Genomic DNA, 22,653 nt, shown 5'->3' with positions numbered 1-22,653 from the left:
TATGCTGTTTTTTTTCACCAGGGGTAAGGAACTGAAAGCTAACCTATTAGGAGATAAAGGAGATAAAATAATTTAAGATCGTAATGATGTCCAATATAGCTTTTAATATGTATAGAGTTATAATAGTATAGCATTTCAAAACAAGACCCTTGAATTAATCATATCTTAATATCAAAACACCTATTTTCGCCAAGAAATGTCCTAGTAGTTCTGGACTATTCAGTGAAGTTTTTGCACAGTGGTTTAGGGTTGAGCTTCCTCTAGTGGTGAAGGACAATAACGTCTTGTAATTGTTACAAATATTATTTTGAGTTATATTAGTGTTGTATTTCAAAACAAGACTCTTTAATAAACCAAATCTCAATATCAAAACATACCGAGACAATTGTCGCCTCATAATTTACTGGTAGATCTGGACTATTCAGTGGAATCCTTGCACAATGGTTTAGGTTTGAGCTCTCTCTAGTGGTGAAGGACAACAATGTCTTGAAAATGTTACAAATATTATTTTGCTGCTCTGAATGAATGAATGACTGGCTAATGAATAAATGAATAAATAAATAAAATGATGATACCACAAAGGGATGGAGTTTGGTGGGTCTTATCTCTAACGGTTAAATTAACATTAGCAAGTCTCATATTCAACTATTCAGTGTGTATATTGACTATATAATGGATATAGTTACTCTGTGACGGGTATAAATTATTGTTCAGCCGAGGGCGCTGATGCTGAAAAATACGACACTGTCACGTGGTACCAGTCAGAGTATGTGAGCGGAGCGGTGTGATTTTTAATGGAGTGAGGAGCAGAAATTTTAAAAGTCGGAGCGTTGTGGTTTTTACTCGCTCCAAGAACGCTCCACTACCGCTCCATCACGAGTACAATTCATGACAACGACCCATAATATAACTGCATATATAGCAAGAATTCATGTGTTAAACATAGCCTATTTAGCTAGCTTGATGGAGATGGATCACTCAAATCAGAACGAATGTGAAAACTAGGACGACGGCAATGGACATGAGCAGAAAGTTATAGTTTTCAGTAAATTAGTTTGTAGTTTTAAGATACTGAATATTTTCAAGTGAAAGCGTGATTTTAACAAGTACAACACGAATTCACACGCAATCGATCTCTCAATAATGCATTCAAACAAATGTAAACTTACTGTGGTACTTCATCTGTAAATCCGATTTCGAATGAGAAGAAATCTGTAAGAAATGCAGCGATCTGTACGTAAAATAACTGACTGTCGTATTATTATTATTATTATTATTATTTTATCACAAACATTTGCACTGCAAAAAGCAGCAATTATACCTTTTAATGCTGACTGACAACATGTTAGCTTGGCATGAGGAAAAAAGTTTGCGCACTTGTGTTCCAATAAGCCACTTTAAAACTATACTTTCGTTTTATTTCTGTTATTTTCTTCTTTTAATATACGTTATGAACAGAACTCTGGTATTTCAAACATACTGATATAGTTTAGACACGGAGCGAAGGCGGAGCGGTGTTTCTGGTATCAGTGAGCGAGGAGTGGAGCGAGAGCGGGAAACGGTGAACCCGGAGCGGAGCTGGAGCGGAGCGGTTATAAAATGCACGGAGCGCGGAGGGGAAATTGTTGTCGCTCCACTCCGCTCACATACTCTGGTACCAGTAACCTTTCACAGCGTTGATCAGGATAGACCAAACAGTTTGTGATTACTGGAAAAGTCGTGTATTTAATCATTTATTTTAGATTAATTACATTGTAAGGGTGTATCAATCTGAGTATAATTAAAATAAGCCATTTTATAGTACAAATGCCTTCAGTCAGACCAAAAGCCCCCGAACTTGGGGCTGTGGTTTGTGAACCACTAGCGCCCTCTGGAGGAAGACTACTTTCATTAGGAAATGGCTATGAAGTAGCAGAATTGTTGTTGCAAACCAGCCTTAAAGTTTCCTAACATCGTTGTTTAGTTTGTTTCTAGGGGAAATGATTTCAGTGACACTTGCTTAAATTTGACGCGGTAGGACTGATTGACTTCTCGCTTATGTGGTAAGTGAAGCGGGCTTTATATAGCGTTTAGAAATTATGTTACTTTTGTTGAAAAAGAATCAGTGAAACGAAAATATTGGTAGGTTTTGAGGCCACGAGTTCAGTACAATGCCCTGCAAAGGTAACTAGTTCTAACTAGTTGTATTTTTAATCGCTTTGCGTAAATATGCATTAAAAAGACACTAAATGTTTTGAATGACAGCATGCTTGGAGTTGGACAGGCAATGTAACATTTCCCACACCACAAAACAAACATTTTGCTTAAATAAAAGTAAGGATTGATGGTGTAGAATGGATGTAAATACAGCAAGATGGTCTGTTTCAATCTGACAGGTAAATCTTGAAAAGAGGATCAAAACACAAGGGCAAAATTAACTCTGGAGTGTCAATTGTCTTACCAAGGCCTGGCATGGCTTAAAAAGGTGACTGTTCAAACAATTATTTTGGATTGAAACTAATTTTTGTCATTTCTTATATGAACAGTATCATAACAAATTAATTTTAATTAATCTTATTTTTTCCACTTCTAAAAAACAAACAAAAAAGGACCTTTTTTCACAGACTGTGGTGATGCATTTGTGCAGCAGTTAAAAACTGTAAAATTTGCAGTGTTTGTATTTATTTGTTTACAATACATAAAAGATGAGATAAAAATGAATATAATTAATATTGTTGTTATTTAAAATGCAGTAAATCATTAAACATTTCTTTGTCCTACATGGCCCTATTGTTATAAAAGCTGCAGTGTTATTTGATTTTTTTTCTTCTTCTTCTCCCCCCCCAAATGTTAAGCCAAATCTCAAACTTGTCCTATGGTGTGACTGTCAGCATGGTTCAGTAAATTACAACTTTTATAAATTAAAAAGAAAAGCATAAAAATGTTAATAAAGACCTCCGGCATAACTGTAAAAGTGTCTGTTCTAGTAAATGCCAATTTTTATTTTTTTTTTCCCATCCATATATTTCTTAAAGCGTAGGAACTTGATAGGATTTTGTCTCTATAAAACCATGTCCAATGGTGTGACACCATATCCTGATTTTAAATCAGCCAAATTCCAGAGAAAACTTTATTTATTTAGTCATATGCCACACATGCAGACTAAGAGACTAAATTTTGTAGATGAAAATTTTGTTTTGTTAAAAAAAACCACGTTGATATTGATTGTATCAAAACGAAACTTTATTTCTCCATTGACAGAGAAAATGTAAAGAGTCATATACAAACACCATGGGAGAGATTTATCGTCATTGTTCAAAATAAATAGAAATTGTTTAATAACTATTTAAACTATTAAAAAAAAACAAAAAACTATTTACTATTTCTGTCCTGTAGTGTGAAGTAATGTCCTATGGTGTGACATAAAAAAACCACAGATTTGTTTTTATCTCAAAATATATCACTCATTTTAAAATGGTATAATTTTCAGCAGTTTTGAATGGATGACAGCAAAGTTTGTCTTTAAATTGTCAAACAAGTCGTGGGGAAAAAATTATGTTAATTTTAATTTCTTATTAAACACTATATGAAAATAAGTGTAACAATGAAGACAAATCTCTCTCATGGTGTTTGTGTATGACCCTTTACGTTTTCTTAAAGATCAGACTTCACACTACATAAATATATACATGTCTTCTTCGAAAATGGTCTTTTATATTTAGTATTTTATATTTAATCAGGGCATTGCACAATTTGTTTTAAAGGACTAACGATAAGGATGAAATGTTCCCATCATCAGCTGAAAATTCAGGTAAAGAAATTATATTAATCCTTACTCTTATTTTGCTACAGTGTTGTATACAGCTGTCTTGTATGTATTATTTCTAAATGAGGTAAATTCCCATATCACCCACAAATAATCACTTTCACTTGTCAAATGTACAGGGAAATGCTACAGTCAGCAATTATTTGGGCCATTTGCATCCTCTGAGTCCTTTATGGCTCAAGCCAATGGCTCTGACAGGTAAGAACTGTCTTTGTGCTTTTCTGAGAAGGCAACAGAAACATCTATCCTATTTAGATATATACATTTTTTTTTTAAAAGTATAATATATAAATAAATTATTAATTCTTATTGTAAAGTGCTACCATTTTTGTCCTCTCAGATATGGTACCCATGAATCTTTTGGACTTGGAGCCTTGAACACTGAAGATGCAGATAGTGTTTTTGATCATTCTAATGGAGGGTACAGCAACACCCGTGTGTCCATCTGGGGTGCAGACATCTTGTCAAACTGGGACCGGCCCTTCGTCATGTCTTCCCAAAGGTCCAGGTCTCCGTTTTCGGACAGCGGCAGAGAGAGTCAATACTCAACATCCAACCTCTCAGATTCCTCCAGCCTGTACTCTCCTTCACACTCTCGGCCAGCGCCGATTGGCTCACGGGGCAGAGACACGCACCCATACGTGCACAGAAACTACCGGGGAAGAGGAGCTGTTGTACCTGAGGCCAAAGGAGAAGATGTAGGGGTATGTCTTCATGTCTAGTTTATCTACTGAGCAAAAGCAATGACTTATAATCTCTCTTCTCTTCCACAGTGCTCTAGTCAGAACCCGTCTATTTGCATAGAGAGATACTACTCAAAATCAGCTGCTTTGGTGTTTCGAGGAACCAAGAGGAAGATGATGGAACCAGTGCCACCTTGCAAGATGGTTAAAAAAAAGAGGATAATCAGAGCAACTCCCAGCATGGGTATGTGTTGCTCTGCTTTGATACACCTACAATGTTTTTCCACAAGACGCATGCAGTTGTTTATCGCTAGAGTGCCAAAAGTTATGGACTGCAGCTTTAAATTGTTGCACTTTCTTTACTGTATTTTTTCTAAAACGTTGCCTTACGTTGATGCTAACGATGCTTTTTTGTTTTGTTTTTTAGGACCACACATTTCAAAGGTAAGAATTCACAAATTAAAGATGCTTCAAAATCAGACCTGTGATACTAGAGTTTTTCTTTCCCACAGGACACTTGTATTTCTTCTGAAGTCAAGGAAATAAATAAAGAACATGGTATGTAATGGTTTTTATATTTCTGTTGTTTAAATGAGAAAAAAGTTGTATCTCACACCATAATTCAATGCAAGCATGGTTTAATATTTGAGTGCAGAGCTTGGAAAGAAAGTTCGAGCCAGAGAGAAGCGCAGAAGACGACGCGAGAAGAACCATGAAAAATATGGAGATAAGCACAGGTGAACACTGAAATTTCAACTGACTATTCACCTGTTTAGATTGATTTCCTGGATATATATTTATTTGTTTAAATCTATTTAAAAAAACTTTTGTTTATTGTTTGAGGCATAACTTAATGATTTCTGCTGTATTCCTTTTAGAAGCAGTGAAATATTGACTTGTGATATGTAGGAAGGTTAAAGAATTTAAATTCGCTTGGTACTACAAAATATTTCAAACTTATACATTTGCATTAGTTATACAAATACATTTGAGGTCAAAAGTTTACATACACCTTGCAAACTCTGCAATATGTTAATTATTTTAACAAAATAAGAGGGATCATACAAAATGCATGTTGTTGTTTTTTTTGTTTGTTTTTTTTTTTTTTTTATTTAGTACTGACCTGAATAAGATATTTTACATAAAATAATAGTATAATAAAATAGTTGAATTTATAAAAGTCACCCTGTTCAAATGTTTACATACACTTGATTCTTAATACCGTGTTGTTACCTAAATGATCCACAGCTGTGTTTTTTTTTTTTTTTTTTTTTTTTTTTTTTTTTTGGTTTAGTGATAGTTGTTCTTGAATCTGTTGTTTGTCCTGAACAGTTAAACTGCCCGCTGTTCTTCAGAAAAAAAATCCTTCAGTTCCAACAAATTCTTTGGTTTTTCAGCATTTTTGTGTATTTGAACCCTTTCCAATAATGATGGTATGATTTTGAGATCCATCTTCTAACACTAAGGACATCTGAGGGACTCAAATGCAACTATTACAGAAGGTTCAAATGCTCACTGACGCTCTAGAAGGAAACACAATGCATTAAGAGCTGGGGGGGTGAAAACTTTTAGAATTTTAAGACCAGGGTAAATTTAACTTATTTTGTCTTCTGGGAAACATGTAAGTATCTTCTGTAGCTTCTGAAGGGCAGTACTAAATGAAAAAATATGATATTTAGGTAAAATAAGAAAATCTTTATTCTGTTCAAAAGTTTACACCCCGGCTCTTAATTCCCTCTGGTGCATCAGTGAGCATTTGAACCTTTTGTAATAGTTGCATATGAGTCCCTCAGTTGCCCTCAGTGTGAAAAATGGATCTCAAAATCTTACCGTCATTATTGGAAAGGGTTCAAATACACAAAAAATGCCTGAAAGCCAAGAATATGTGGGATCTGAAGGATTTTTCTGAAGAACAGCTGGCAGCTTAACTGTTCATGACAAACAAGGGACTCATGAACAACTATCACTAAACAAAACAAAAACACAGCTGTGGATCATTCAGGGAACAACACTGTATTAAGATTCAAGCGCATGTAAACTTTTGAACAGAGTCATTTTTTTAATCTTATGGACTGTATGTACACAAATTTTATGTGAAATATCTTATTCAGGTTAGTACTATATAAAAAAATAGCATGCATTTTGTATGATCCTTCTTATTTTGTTGAAATAATTAACAGTTTACAGATTTTGCAAGGTGTATGTAAACTTTTGACCTCAATTGTACATTTAGCAATAAATGTCAAGGTAAATGCAAATTTCCTATTTATGTTTTAGGTGGGCTTTTACGTGTGCTTTTTGTAAATTCCACACGTTTGAAGACAAAGACATTGAGAAACACTTCGGAAGCACGTATCATAAGGAGACTCTTGACTATATACGACGACAAGCCAAATTTGATGACAAGGTCATCAGTTTTTTGCATGTAAGACTTTTGAAATCTTTTTTCTGCTAAGTGTTGTAGTCTGAATTTGTATTATATTTGGTGATGTACAATTACCCCATTCTAATATTTCACAGGATTGCATGGTTCACAAGTTTCATAAAACTGTCTCTACCCTACACAAACTAAAGTTTTCATGTGGACGAAGCAAAGATGAATGGGCAAAAATAATGGAAGGTATGAATCCATTCTAGCCAACATCTTGTGTAATATGATAAATAAATACATTGATGTATTGTAACACATGCAAGTTTTTTTTACCCCCTCACTTGATGGAAATAGGCTTTATCATCCTACATACTACAAAGACAAATATTGTCAGACCCTATTTAAACTTCTTGTTCTTACAGGGGTGAAGGAAGATGATTACATGAGAAGGATGGAGGTGGTTTATTGTGTTGCATGTGACATTCACATTCCTGTGGTTTTCAGCTCTGTACAGCAACATCTTCATTCACTCACTCACCTCAAGAGCAAAGTGGTAACATGTCTCTTTCGTCTCTCTTCTAAATACCCTGAACCGTCATTTTCATCTTCAATATATAGGGGCTTTTTCTAATTTTGCTTGTCTTTTTTTTCACTTAAAGGCTTACAAAGAGCAGTTAAAAAGAGACAGCGTGGTCACAGCTAAAGCCATAATAAATAATGATAATGTGAAGGTGCGCTATGAGAAGTACATGAAGGTAATGACATTTGTGGCATGTTGGAACACATTTAGAAAATAAGTTCTTTTTTTGAAAGAATATTTAAAGGTATATCTTTTTTGTTTGTTTGTTTTACAGGGAGAAGACCCATTTGCAGCCGATCCCAATGACACAAGTTCTGATTCTCAGGATCCTGAGAGATCTGATGAGGCAGAGGAAGACGAAGAAAATATTGACTCATAATAATAGACAAAAGGAGTACTGAATAGAGAAAAAGAGAGAAGAGGAAAGGACTCTTTCTACAGTACTTTCTTGTTCTATTACTTAAGGCGTCTATACATTTCACATGACCTTGCAACATAAAAGGCCTGAGAATAATATTAAGTTCATAATTCATGCCACATTGATTCTCACTTAAATGTGTAGCCTAGTGTCGTTCTCTGGTAAGTGTTGTCCTCTGATAAAGTATGGGGAATAATTTTTTTTTTTTTTTTTTTTTTTTTTTTTTTTTTTTTAAATTGTATTTACAGTGCAGCCTGAGATGAATTCTGTCTACTTGGGTCAGTGTTTGTACTATCTGTGAGGGTTTGTAGTAGCAATATTTTGCCACTGTTCTTAATGCCGTTAAACTGTAAAGCTTCATATTTAAATGCAGATGTTACTTTTTGTTCCCTATAATATTTGGGATTGGAAATTTGCTGTTTCACTGTTTGTTCTGAGATGAGATGGTGTGTTGACCATTAAATTTTCACTTTAAACTAGATGTGCTTGCTGTGAAATATGTTTAATTGCTTTAATTATTCATTTTAACCATTAGATTTGTATGTATGACTGTTCTAGGAGAATATTGGCACAGCTTTACTGAAAGTCCCTCTACTGGAGGAAACAAATAATAACAGCTCTGAGCAGCTTAAAGAAGAACTCCACTTCCAGAACAACAATTTACAAATAATTTACTCACCCCTCTTGTCATCCAAGATGTCCATGTCTTTCAGTCGTAAAGAAATTATGGTTTTTGAGGAAAACATTTCAGGATTTTTCTTCATATAACGGACTTTAATTATGCCTCTGATTTTTAACTTCCAAAATGTAGTTTAAATGGAGCTTCAGAAGGCTCTAAATGATCCCAGCCGAGGAAGAAGGGTCTTATCTAGCGAAATAATGTGTCATTTTTTTCGAAACATAAAAATTTGTATACTTTTTAAGCAAAAAACCTCGTGTAGCACAGGCTCTGAAATGAGCGTTCTTTAATGATTTGTTCATTTTGAACGGATCTTTAATGTGACTCGGGAAGAACGAGTCGTCTCGGGGAGTGATTCGTTCAGTTGCGCATGCGCAACATCGTATTAGGTTCTGTACTGGAATTAGTTCACCTGTTTCGAGGCTTCGGGTTTTTCCGAGTCGTTTGTTCATCTTGTGGGGCTGTCACGTGATGAACGAACAACTCAAACCCGAAAACTTAATAATCTTTTCTGTTTCTTATAGCATTACAGTTTTGTCTTGTTTGTAGTGTGTTTTGTTTTAACGAAATGACTCGAAAAAAGATTCGTTAATTTTGCTGAACGAGACTCAAAGTCAGACTCCGAACTTTCCATCACTACTACGAATCAAGTCTAAGTTCATCGTCTGTGTACTCCGGCTCAAAAAGGTAGAGTATGGCGAGAAACTATATATTGTTTTCTCCTACAACTTCAGAATCGTCCGACATCGTTGTAGCTTTTTGTTTGTAAAAAGCGTTTGACTTACTTGCACGTTCTTTGCGCGTTCGCTTTGTAAACACTGGGTCTGTAGTTCCGCATGACCTTGATGCAACAATACATACTGGCGTGAACGCGCATCTCAGAGCCTGTGCTACACAAGCTTTTGTGCTTAAAAAGTATACAGATTTTTATTTTTTGGAAAAAATGACAGATCGTTTCACTAGATAAGACCCTTCATCCTTGGTTGGGATCGTTTAGACGCTTTTGAAGCTGCATTTAAACTACATTTTGGAAGTTCAAAATCGGGGGGCACAATTAAAGTCCATTATATGAAGAAAAATCCTGAAATGTTTTCCTCAAAAACCATAATTTCTTTACGACTGAATACAGAAACACATGAACATCTTGGATGACAAGGGGTAAGCAAATTATTTGTAAATTGTTGTTCTGGAAGTGGAGTTCTTCTTTAAAAGGAAATATCTGTAGGGGATGAAATCAAATTGGTTTGAAACATAAGGCTTTTTTAGTCAGATTATTGACACACTGTCAATTAACAATTAACTTCCCTTAGTAAATGTTGCAAACAATGACAAAATACCAAGATTGCAATTTAATTTGATTAAAGTCAATTTTATGGTAGGCTAATTATATGGACACACACACACACACATATCAGCAAAAAAATATTTACATATTGAAATACAAGCTTAAAGGTTAGTCTCAGACTCTGTCAAGCTTAATTTTTATTTACAGTAAAGAAATCAATAAGACCTTAAGTCCTCTCTGTAACTCTGTTTCCTGTTGGTAAGATTATACGTATGTCCTATTTTGTCATTTTCAAGTCTGACGTTTTATTCACCTTGCTTCACTATTGGATAAAGTTTTACAGGCCCCTGTAGTTCTCATTAGTCAAATTTCTGTACTGTATAATTTGGTCATGTGCTTAAATAATACTTTAAATGAAAAATTTGCAGAGAGTGGGCAAATAACATGGAATTTGAAATAACTGACGAAGTACTGGATGATGCCCTGAATAGATTAGATGGATCAAGCCTCAGTCTGAAGGTTCTTCACCGTGCCTATACAAAATATAGACTTGGTTATAGACTTGACTAGATGTGATTGATGCAGAATTGATGAGACTATTCATTTGTTTTGGTCCTGCTAAATACTAGGCTACTGGGTGTTTATATTTAAATTACTAAATTAAGCTTTTACCTTGAATATAACATACTATATTGAAAATGCTATTTTGGGGATACCAGAACATGGAGTATCTTTGACTAAAAATGTGAAAAATGTTATTGCTTTTGCATCTTTATTAACAGGGATAAGAATAATTTTTGGAAAGGAAGTCAATGAATCTGTCTAAAAGGCTTCAATATAGATTTGTGACCTGATATAAAATTAGCAATAATAATATTAATAATAAACGATCTGTTCAAAACGTATACAGAATTTGGACTAACTGAATAGCATAACTAAAATTTAGAACAGACCAGTTGGTTGAAGAATATTTACCTGTGTTATATTTAATTTTATATATTCAAAACATTGTATATAGACCCCAAATGAATCAGATATTCTAGTTGTATTTTCCCCTCTTTTATTACTGTATTTATTTGTTTATTTATTTTTGACATTGATGTGCTCATTTGTGCACTTAATGTTAAAGTGTATCTTGTCACATTGTTTATTTATTTGTTAGTAGGTATTTTTTTTAACCTTTTCACAAATCTCTCGTAAGTTTTGACTATATCCGCAAGAACCAATGAGGTTTGAGAACAGTTTTCCGCCTTTTTTTTTTTCCTTTTATGGTTTCGACCACGCTTTCAAGTTCATGTAAACAATAAACGGACTTTCTGGCGGAAGCGCCAGAATAGTAGAAAAAGATTTTGAGTGAATAACGACTTATATTTAGGTCTGCTTTTCACACAAAGCTTGAATGACCTTGAGAAAACAGAATCACTCACGAATCATATGGATGGCATTTATGCTGTAAAAGTATGTATGCGCGTTTTGGAGCATAACAGTCAATCATCATCACCTCAACAAGTCACAGATGAAAAGATCACACAGGTTTGGAGAGACATGAAGGTGAGTAAATGGGATTAGTATTTTTTTTTTCTCTACTGTTCTGGCAAAGCAGTATCAAAAAAAGCTGGGGCACCTAGCAGGTACCAAATTCCTGATTATTTCTGACCCTTGTAATCAGGGTTTCCAATCCACTAGTCTAAACTAGTACAATGACCAATTAAACTGAGATTTTGCTCTTGCTACTTTTCTCCTTTTTGGTCCTTGTCATATATATCTACACAGAGGCCAAGTGCCCCTCCCTCTCAAAAACCATCATCTATTACAGATCAGTTTATTTTATAGAATGTAAATAATGTCAGTATTTGAATACAAGAATTTCCTTTAAAACTAATTTATACAATACGTCAAAACTTTTACCTGCAGAAAACCTGCGGCAGCAGATCAATTCAAAAGCTGCTTTTAGACTTGGTTTAAAAGTAGCTCAATTCAGACTTGGCAAGCCTCCTTATAATGGTCTGCCTGTGAAGGTCATGATACTAGTTGTCTGAAATCTTTTTGTGTGCTCCAGTGTTTTAAGGGGCCTCTGCCTGACGCTTATGAGATCTGACAGAGAGGCCTGTTATGGCAATCCCATCATACTGAGTTCTCAGGTTACTTTATAAGAAGAAACATTTGTTTCTTTGCATCATGCTACAATAGCTAGTTTAAAATCCAGTGTGTCTGCTGAAGATACATGCCATCTTTATAGAATAAAGACATAAAGTGTCTATTTTTGACATTGCCTTTCCTCTAATGAGACTGGGACTCAGCGTCAGGTGGGTAGGACAGTAGTAGGTATGCTCAAAAACTGACAAAACCTTATTATTTTAATGACTGTTCACATTGAAGCATCATGACTTATTATGAGATCTGAAATGACAGAAACTAACAGTGGATACACATTTGCCTGAAAGCACATTTTTGTAAATATAAACAAATATTATCAGAAAATGTTTTTACAAGGAAATGCTATTTAAGTTTTTCAATTTTAAAATTTCATGTTTAATTCAATGTGTTACTTGCCTTTTATTTGTAAAATTGACTAGCAGTTTTGAGTGCGAATTGTTTCCACACCAAATGTGTATGCAGACAAGTGACAGATTGTACAATAAATGCTTGTTGATATTCCATTAGACAAGACCAAAAAGAGCTACTTTTGGTGTATAAAGATGTTAAGTGTTGCTTTTGAGTGGAGGGCAAGTGTTTTTGTGTTCTAGATGCCGAAGCTGGGATTTTAATTGGGCATTAAACCCAGTGAGAGTTTGATTGTAAAACTTTTATCTAGGGTACGGCCTTGGATTTATTTGTGTCTGTGTGTATGTTTATGTATGTGTGTGTGTGTGTGTGTGTTGCCCAAGGGAAAAGAGCACAAATCCAGAACTGGCACTTTGTAAGCACTTGCACAGATGATGAGCAGTAATTATGCTTTAATGATTTCTTTAGGGCATCTCTCCCTCCCTCCCGTGCTAGCTCTCTCTCTCTCTCTGTCTTTCTTCTTACTCACTCCCCCTAAATTAAGACTTATTTTGAAAACATTTGGTGATGAAATGCAGCTTAAGTCCTCTAATTGCCACACGAACCTCATGCGGGCATTTTCGCTTGGCATCTTTGATGTCACATGCCCCTGCCCGGGTGTAGCGATTGGTGCTTATTGGCTGTAATTGGGACAAGTTGTTTTAAAAAGGGCATCCGCTGCATGACTTTGATGGCTGCAGTGGCCTCGCCATTGCTCAGAGTGAAGGAACCCTCCCCCAGCATGCGCCCACGAGCACTAAGGCCCTGTCACTTATTAAAGGAGGTTGTCACCACAAAGTGACAGATGTCCTGATAGGATCTGGCTGAGTCTTTGGCCCCCGCCTGGCTTGTTAGTACACATGGTTCAAGGGAAGAGAACTGTTGGTTGTTTTAATAACTGTTACTTGTATTCTTCGGAGGCCTCCGTCTTTCCCACCCTCCGTTCCTTGCTCATTCTTCGGCGTGTATCCGTCTCTCTCGCTCTCTCTTATTTTTCTCCTGCTAGGAGGTGTTTTAAACCCCTCGTAGCTGCTCTCAGATTCTGAGCTCTGTTCTCCTTCTCTCCCTGAGGTGCTGGCCTTGTCATGTCAAGGGTTCAGTGCCATCCGAATGTTTTTAAAGCTCCATTTTCGCTCTGCGCTGCCCCCCTGCTTGTCACATGAAGATGAGGCTGGTGTCCTGGGGTACACACCTGGCACTCTCAGTCCCTCACAATCCCCCATCAACCCTAAGCAGCCCTCTGGAGAGCGGCCCGTCCTTTTAGGTTTTTTCCACAGGTAAAATTGTGAAAAACCTTGCAAGGCCCCCGGTTCCCCCGGAGGTAAAATCTATAATGGAGTTTTGATTCAAGCTACAAGGGCCTTGAAAATTGACTGCTTTAACCACACAGCTGCCTTTCAGAAGGTCAGTGCTGCACAGAGACAAGAGAAAATCATTGGCCCAAACAGGGCTGGAAAAGGCCAGAACAGCTCACCACAAATTACACACCAGCAGGGCACCGTGCAGAAATGCATTTTTTCCCCAGCAGTAACTTTTATTTGTGCGCTATGGCTTCTTAAACTTTCACATTTTTCCACATGAATTATTCAGAATGTAAACTTATTGAATTATGGAACTTCCAAACTAATAACAGTTTTCATGCATGCGGTGCTCCGCTCTCAAGGATACAAAAAGTGGTGGGTCTGCATGTGTTTGATATCCTTTGATGATTGTGTGAGGTCAGAAAGCTGGAGTAGCTATAAAGAGAATATTTTTATTGGTCTCAAAATGTGACTTGTAATATACTTGGGTCTCCATTAGCTGGAAGTATTTTGTACCGGTCACAAAAGACAGAGGGCGCTATAGTATAGCGTTGCGGTATTCACCAGAAGAGTTTTTTGAACACATTCAAAGATTTATTTCAGTGTCAGTCAAGGTTTTTGTCATTTGATGTCAACTGACACATAACTGTTCTCTTTTTTAAAGCTCTTGTTATATTCCATCATATGTCACCCTGTCATAGCAGGAGGGAATTCTATCAAATTATCCAGATGATCACTAAAATGATGGTTTTTAATCAATTACATTGAATGCATTTCATTTTCAAAAACCCAAAATGAATCACGATATGATATTATACTTCAGCTAAAAAAAATATTTAATAATTCATCCTCCTTCTGTCTCTGGAAACTCCCTCATCCTTCTTCTCAACTAGGTATTGATATGAAGAGTCGAACAAGGCATTAAATTTCCACTGCAGCTGGAATCTTTGACAATCATTGCTTTATCATCAACTTTGATTGAGATGAACTGAGAATTCTTGACTCCCCTTCTCACATCACCGATGGCAATTGCATGTTTGTTAGAAGAAATAAAAAAACACCTGCCAAGAGTAGTCATTACTTCCTGTCAGGACCCTTTGAAAGTAAAGCTACCTGACAGTTAAATTCAGCTTCTGACAGAACCAAACTTGTTGAATTCCCACAGAAGTTAATACTCTAAATACTCGTTGTTGCAATCAGTTAAACATCCCCGGGAGGCTCAGCAGAGTTTCCCTTTGAACAAATACCCGAGGGAGGCCAGCCTGGGACAGCGCCAGAAACCTACAGGTCTTAACGGCAGGTGCTTCTGGGAGTTTATGTAATGAAACAATTGGTAATTTCTCCTGCGACTGTTGGGAGAAAAGACGTCGAAAAAGAGAGGAGAGAAATAGTTGAGAGTGTGTTTTAAGTAAGAATCTTTATCTGGGCTTAATTTCCCATGCTTGAGCAGAGTGGAGGATTTTTTTCCTCCTTACAGATCTTTTTGTCAGATCCTGCCTACCCAAGATAGACCCAGGGGCACTCTAAGAAGATACACATCACCTAGATTTGCCTTCCAGCCCACTTCCCTCTCCAGCGATCGCTCCCTCGATCCCCGACGGCTTCTTTGTGCAGCAAAGACGAGAGAACGTTTTAGAAATCAAATTTCACTTTGTCGGGGGAACCTGGAACAGACTCTAATTTGAATAGATTTAATAGAGCATAATTGTTGCAAGTACATAGTCACATATCTCCCCAGATTACTAAAAGCTTGCACTAAAGAAAGCTTTGAAATGTCTAAATGACATCTCCTGTTAATGCAGTGCCAGTGGAATAGCTTTTTGTAGAATTATGAACAATTGCCCACATTAAGTAGTCGTAGACTTGCTTTAAATGTTAGTTTTAGGCACACAAATTCTTATGACCACACTTTCATTTAATTTAGTCATATTACCAGCGGTCAGTAAATGACATGGCACTTTGTTTTTCATCTTTATTTAAAAATACATTAAAAATGCAATTCATACATGACTGTAATGCACTTTTTCTATTACAAATAATTATTTTATATGGCAAAGAAATGTCAGGGTGACTGAAAATAATAAAATAAAAAGTCTTTCATTATTATTTATTTGGAATATTTATTCACTTCTTACAAATCAAAGTATGTAGTATGTAGTGTGAATGCAGAAAACAAAACAAAACTCATTACAGTATGTCAAGGTCAGTAAGTCTTTTAAAATACCAGATAATATGATCTTTTTATGACCAATTAGCCCATGATTTACTCACCATCAAGGCATCCAAGGTGTATATGACTATCTTCTTTTAGACTAATCCAACTGGAGTTATATTAAAAATTGTCCTGGCCCTTCCAAGCTTTATAATGGCAATGAGTGGGTGCTTCTGTTTAGCAGTCCAAAAGAAGTCCAATAAAGCACATCATAATACCATAATAAAAAGTGCCTCACATGGGGGGTAAATAAAGGCCTCCTGTGGCGAATCGATGCATTTAAGAAAAATATCCATATTTAAAAAGTAATAATCACTATAATCTAGCTTGCTCCAAATGGTTGTTCATGGAAGCAGCTCCGGACGGACGATATAGGACGAATGCGTAGCGCATGCACTGCTGATCTCACAAAAAACAATGTTTGTTTACAGGAGCAAAGGAAGCAAAGTTTCCTTACTTTAGCAAAGGAAAACCAGTCTCCTCTTGTTCTATATCAAAATCATCTGACATTTTTATTTACAAATCCTCATGACCATTGTTTTGTTTTGCTTTTTCCTCTGTGCTTCCACGTTCGTCACTTCCTACATCCTACATCATCTGCCTTGAAAGGCTTCTGCATACGACAAGCTAGTGCAAGCTAGAGAATAGAGATTATTACGTTTCAATATGGACATTTTTTATACAAAAACAGATCGATTCACTACAGGAGGCCTTTATTCATCCCCTGGAGCCGTGTGAGTGACTTTTTATTATAGATAGATGCTTTTTATTGGACTTCTTTTGGACTGTTGACCAGAAACACCCGCCCACTTCCATTATAAAGCTTGGAAGAGCCAGGATAATTTTTAAAATAACTCCAATTGGAGTCTTATACATCTAGGATGCCTTGAGGGTGAGTAAATCATGGGCTAACTTTCATTTTTGGGTGAACTAACCCTTTAAGGTTATTTCAGGTTCTAAAATGTAATCCAGTGTGACTACTAGTGTGAAATTACTAACTAGATTTGTGTTTTTTTTTAGATTCTTAATCATGGATCTCTGAGCTGTCATTGTAAACTCTGGTAGGTTAGAGTGTGTTTTTTTGGATTGTTGATTGCTCACTCATAAACACCTCAACGCCTCTATTCTCTTGAAAGCATTCCTCTTGTTTGTCACACTAGCATGCTGACAGACTTGTGGCCCATTGGGGGATTTAATAGTGCACAGGTTATCATAAGGATGAGTCAGTCTACTGAGACACAAGGGATCTGGAAGTGGTCTACAGAGAAAGATGTGGGCTGGGGGAGGGAGTGTTGGTGTGGGGGTTTGGAGAAGACGCAAGTAGGTAGTGTATTCCTCCATCCCTCAGCACCTTGCCTACGTTGACCAGAGTGTCCATCAGTGTGGTCTCTCGAGTGCTGTAGGAACAGCAGTGCTGGCAAAAATAAAAAACACACCCCAAGAAAGTGCTTTTTTCATGGCCGGAATAGGAGTGATGGATTGGGTTAGCATGAGCACACAATGCATTTGTTACAGAAAGAAGGAGAAAAAAACAAGGTCTGGCAGAAAAACCCTCCACCGGCAGTTGGCACTGAAATATGTAATGATGAACAAGAACGGGTTAAAAATAATGTCTGAAAATCTGGATATTTAGGATCTCATTTGCAAATATATTTGTTTCATTATCAGCATATGTTTATTTTAAGGTCCAGTTCTCATTATTAACAAACCATTAACTACGGCTTTTGTCTCAATAAACTCCTAATTTGCTGCTTATTAATAGTTAGTAGGTAGTTGTTAAGTTCAGGTATTGGGTAGGATTAGGGATGCAGAATATGATCATACAGAATAGTTGCTTTATAAGTACTAATAAACAGCCAATATGTTAATACATGTTAATACATGCTGTGCAACTAAAGTGTTACCGTTTGACTTTTTCAGTAGCACATGGGTTGTTTGTACTGTGTCCTTGAATTGATATCTGACTTGGCCCTCTGTGTTTTGCATGCATCTTCTGACCTTCTTCGCCCATGAAATGTAATTATTTGTGGTTACTGATAGATGTGAAACATGTTCTCCCGAGATTTGTGTAAAGGCAGGCTACCTGCCAATTTGAAGGGAGCAATTCTGAGAGCATAAAATATGAACCACCTTTCTGTGCAATAATTGTCCCAATTTCCTTTGAAGAAGGCAATCATCCTGGATGTTCACCAAGAGCTTATTTAGGGATATCCTTTTTTCCATCTAGGTTATATTAATTAATGCATGCCTTAGCTCAAATTAGCTCTCTGAGGAGCAATAACTCAAATTCTTGTATTTATGTAAGTAATAGGTCAGAAAAAACATGCTAAACTGAAATAATTATGCAGTCCAACACTTTGCTTTGAGAATAAACTGCTTGAAAAACCTGATAAAATATGAATGTGTTTAGGGTGCAAATTTGTAAAATATTTACAGCCTAGTATTGGTGGGGCACAGCAGTTAAGTCGGCAGTCAACTTCAATAATTGCTAATAAATTAAAGTTTTTCACTGAATTTATTGTTACTCACCTATTTGTGAAACATGTCAATGTTTATAACAATAATTATTGATCTGGAAGGTAATCTTGGGAATGCTGGAAGTGCAGAATTCAGTCTCGGAACGCAGTGAAGGAGACTGCATGAGACTCAGCAAGAAGCCCCCATGGGGACTGATCTTATGTCAGGAGATTGCAGATTTTTACGCTAAAGAAGCTACTCAATCTCTCCAAAGACTGAATTATTAAAGGCCCTGTATGTTTTTCAAAGGCTGGGTTTAGCTTTTAGATGAGAGTTGGGAGGGGGGTGGGGGTGAAGGGGTGTTTCATACTGGATCATATCTGTCCCACCCCCACCTCTACAATTCTCTCTATACTTGCTCAAATGGCCCTTTACTTTCTAAGCATGCTTTTACTGCCTTTGAAGAGTTATTTTTGTTGATGAAAAGGATATGCCGGCTTGGTAAAGTGAACTGCGGCGATTCGTTCGCTCGTTTAATACTCCTCCCTTCTAGGTTTGGTTCATAAATTTATTATCAGTAAAGTATACGAGCAGTCTCATGCCTTAGCGAGGCCTGGAAGCTAAGTGTTGCTGATGTGAAAAGATTGAGAGCCAGACAGAACAAGAAAAAGAGCAAAGAGGTGAAGGGTAGGAAGAGAGGGAAAGAAGAAGAAGTGTTCTGGTTAGTGCGTTATCTTTGACTGACTGACGGCCGGGTGTGAAGTATAAAGCTCTGGATTCATCGATGACTCTCTTCAGTGTGAGCTGTAGGAGAGCGGGCTGACTTCAGTGCCTGTTCATTACTGAATGCTATAGCTGAGTAATTCCCAAAGGACACATACATTCTAACAACACTTTGAAGTTAATAAGTTTATATGCCTGTAGAAAGTCACTTGCATATTAACTTGAACTTTTTTTTAATACATATCATATTTAAATAATAGTTCACCCAAAAATGAAAATTCTTGCCTTTTATTGCATTGCGCTATTTTTGTTTGATACAGAATTTAGTCATTTTGGTGAACCATTCCTATCCCATATAGGCATGTATTATATATAACAGGGCTCCACAATAAGGAGTGCCTGATTGCCTGGGGCCAGCGTGAAACACACCCGGGACAGTTGACAAATTTGTCACTGCTGCATCATCTCGAAAGTTCAGCATTTGCTGGTGTTTTTAAAGAAGTTCACTTCTGGAACAACAATTTACAGATAATTTACTCAATTTACTCTTACTTTAAGACAGTTAGGGTATGTCAAACAACTCCCATCTCATTTTCTCTTCCAAACTTCAAAAACGTCCTTTACATGGACTCATGAACTTCAACATTAACCAATGTGAGAAAGGCCTTTAGTTGCTTAGAAGTTATCCTGGGGTTCTTTGCAACCTCGAAAACTATTATACATCTTGCTTTGGAATGATCTTTGTTGGTTGACCACTTCTGGGGAGGGTAACTGTGGTCTAGAATTTCCTCCATTTGTACACAATGGACTGTGGATTTGTGAAGCCCTTTAGAGATGGTTTTGCAGGTAAAAATTTAAACCACTGGCCCAACTGGGCCAGTAGAAAAAAATCCTTAGTGTTGAGCCCTGATTATATTATATTATATTACATTATATTCTATTATCCATCCATCATCAATCGCTTATCCGAAGCCGGGTTGCAGGAGCAGCAGTCTCAGCAGACTTCCAGCGTGTCCTGGGTCTTCCCCAGGGCCTCCTCCGTGTGAGAAAAGCCCGGAATTCGTCCCCAGGTAGGTGTCCAGGAGGCATTCGAAATAGCTGTCCGAGCCACCTTAACTGTTTCCTCTTGATGTGGAGGAACAGTGACTCTACTCCGAAATTTTGTGGTCTCTGAACCAGAACCCCTTTGGCCCCCCGGGTGCGCCTAGAAATTCTGTCCATAAAAATAACAAACAGAGGGCAGCCCTGCCGGAGTCCAACATGCACCAGGATCAAGTCTGACTTTCTTCTGGTAATGCGAACCAAGCTCCTGCTCTAGTCGTACAGAGACTGGACAGGCCTTGCCCGAGTGCCTTGGACCCCATACTTCCAGAGCACCCCCCACAGAATTCCACGAGGGACACGGTCAAACGCCTTCTCCAGGTCCACAATGCACATGTGGACTGGTCAGGCGAACTCCCACGAACCCTCAAGCACCCTAGTGAGGGTATAGAGCTGGTCCAGTGTTCTACAACCCGGACAAAAACCACATTAAATCCTTAGTTCTATTATGGATTCTCTTTTCAGTACCCTGGCATAGACTTTTCCGGGGAGGTAGAGGAGTGTGATCTTGAAAGGTTAAGAAGGGGGACCAGAGGGTGTGTTTCAACCATTAAATTATATTATATTATAATCTCTGGAAACAAACTTTTTTTCAATTAACAGCCAATTTTGCTACTAAATCTTAGTTACTCAGAACTTCTTACCAAAACAAAAATATCCAAAATAAACCAGGTTATCAAATTCACAGGTTTAAAGGAATAGTTCACCCCAAAATGAAAATTCTGTCATTAATTACTCACCCATTGCACTTTGTCTTGTTTGCAAGCAATAGAATTCCTCTGCATATGTCATGGTACTCTTGTGAACGTGCGCCAAAGACTGACATAGAAGAGAAGGAATTGTTGAATAAAGTTATTATTTTTGTTTTTCGGTGCTCACAAAAGGTGTTGTGGACTTTTTTTCTGGCCTTGCCCTAACCCAGAATTTTTGTTGTTACAGTTCATATCCTGATGCACCAACAGATTTGTATCCCTTGAAACAATGGTGTATGATGCCTCCACATCATCCTAAAGTCAAAAAGTTCAGTACAGCACTTAAAAAAAGGAATGGCCTATAGCAGGGGTTTCTAAACTTTTTGATGCCAAAGATGTCCCATTTTAAATTTAGCCAAATTAAATAATTAGCTGTTTTATTGTTACTTTAATGAGGCCAAAGCAAATGACTGAAATGTTAACCTAAAAAACTTTGTGTTAAGATGTGTGTATTTTCCCCTTCCCAATATTAGGTTAAAATTAGTTATATAAAAGATAAAAACAGATAATTCAATTAAAATTTATTAGTGTAGTGTTTTTTACTTTTAAATATTATTCCAAAGCAGTTTTACGCTTAACTTAGGCAGCCCTAAAAATACATTTTATACACAAAGCCAAGAACCCCCTGAGACCTTCTGGAAATCCACATTGAAAACCCCTGGCCTATAGTACTGCATTTCACCAGTTACATTAATTAACAAAGCTTTAAATAGGATCAAACTAGTCTAAACCTGGCCCTAGCTTGCTAAGGCATGTTTACTCACACTACCTTCAGACTGATTCTTGAAATGTGATCTCAAACCATAAATGCCAAAAATGGTAAATGGTTTGACATCTGAACAGAAAAAGACAATGTCATACAGTAGGAATGCTTTGATTTGTGGGTAAAAACAGGTACTATTACTTGGTTGGCTTTCACAACACATGGGATGATGAGTGAATCAATACGGCAGGAGGAAGTGCGTGTCGTCACTAACAACGCCTAATGAGCGAATTGTGCATTGTCAAGACGTCGCTGACTATTGGTGTTATTGTTTGCAAGCTCTGGCATGTGTTTGGTAATTTAAACTGCTGGTTGGGGGACTGAAAGGCGTCTAATGGATTGTGTAGATGAGATCCCAGGTGGGATACTGTTGCGGTGTCGTCCTTGTGCCAGATGTTTTTCTCCTGAATTGCTCTGGCCTCAGCCCAGAATGAAAAATGAGTGAAGAAATGTAATCTGATTTAGGCACAAGGACACAAGCTGTGCTCACGTAATGTACTGAATATTAACTCTTCAACTCTAATCATGTTTAAATGGAACACAAGGGCCATTTTTTCAGTGAATAAATACTGCGTTTGTAATGTATACAATTAATTATACATTATGCAGTTAATTAATTAATCTATCCCCAAATTCTATCCCCATAACTGGACAACTTAGTTAACATGTAGTTGAAGCAAAGGTCTTTTGGTGGATAGAAAGATGGAGCAGAGACCCTAACAAAATATACAATATATATAAATGGGACATTGATGTATAAGGGTTTTCGACAGGCAAATTTTAAAAGATAAAAAAATACTAATATCTGTTGTAATTGTTCAAACATTAAGAATGTTTTATACACATAAGTCCATATTAAAATTTAAAATTAAGTGATTTTAGTGTTTTTTCATACCAATGAACTGGCCATAGGCTTAAAAAAAATGTCATGTGGTGCGACCATTTTTCAGATGTTCTCAGTAATTAAAGTAATATATAA

The 22,653-nt window shown here is 36.8% G+C and overlaps 1 protein-coding gene across 6 annotated transcripts; it reads left to right on the top strand.

Moving 5' to 3' along the window:
* The first annotated feature begins 1,291 nt into the window (after positions 1 to 1,291).
* znf326 (zinc finger protein 326) lies at positions 1,292 to 8,330 on the top strand. Of its 6 annotated transcripts, none has more exons than XM_051112333.1 (14): positions 1,292 to 1,654; positions 1,964 to 2,042; positions 3,744 to 3,790; positions 3,925 to 4,003; positions 4,146 to 4,509; positions 4,579 to 4,732; positions 4,916 to 4,932; positions 5,001 to 5,046; positions 5,144 to 5,225; positions 6,766 to 6,913; positions 7,009 to 7,108; positions 7,282 to 7,412; positions 7,519 to 7,614; positions 7,714 to 8,330. In XM_051112333.1, the coding sequence occupies exons 2-14, from the start codon at positions 2,038 to 2,040 to the stop codon at positions 7,816 to 7,818; spliced, it is 1,374 nt and encodes a 457-aa protein (XP_050968290.1). In that variant the 5' UTR covers positions 1,292 to 1,654; positions 1,964 to 2,037; the 3' UTR covers positions 7,819 to 8,330. The 6 variants fall into 6 exon arrangements, with proteins under 6 accessions (XP_050968290.1, XP_050968292.1, XP_050968293.1 ...); XM_051112335.1 differs by lacking the exon at positions 1,292 to 1,654 and adding an exon at positions 2,376 to 2,464 and having other exon boundaries at positions 1,907 to 2,042; XM_051112336.1 differs by lacking the exon at positions 1,292 to 1,654 and adding an exon at positions 2,376 to 2,464 and having other exon boundaries at positions 1,907 to 2,042; positions 3,720 to 3,790.
* Positions 8,331 to 22,653: the final 14,323 nt, after the last annotated feature.

Source organism: Labeo rohita, chromosome 6, assembly GCF_022985175.1.
Source record: "Labeo rohita strain BAU-BD-2019 chromosome 6, IGBB_LRoh.1.0, whole genome shotgun sequence".
Taxonomy (NCBI): Eukaryota; Metazoa; Chordata; class Actinopteri; order Cypriniformes; family Cyprinidae; genus Labeo; species Labeo rohita.
The sequence above is the reverse complement of the archived record's forward strand: the minus strand, read 5'-3'. Positions and strand labels throughout refer to the sequence as shown.

Coding starts and splice junctions, on each gene's coding strand:
- znf326 (XM_051112333.1), top strand. Junction 6,914..7,008: donor AGGTCATCAGTTTTTTGCAT/GTAAGACTTTTG, acceptor AATATTTCACAG/GATTGCATGGTTCACAAGTT. Junction 7,615..7,713: donor GCTATGAGAAGTACATGAAG/GTAATGACATTT, acceptor TTTGTTTTACAG/GGAGAAGACCCATTTGCAGC.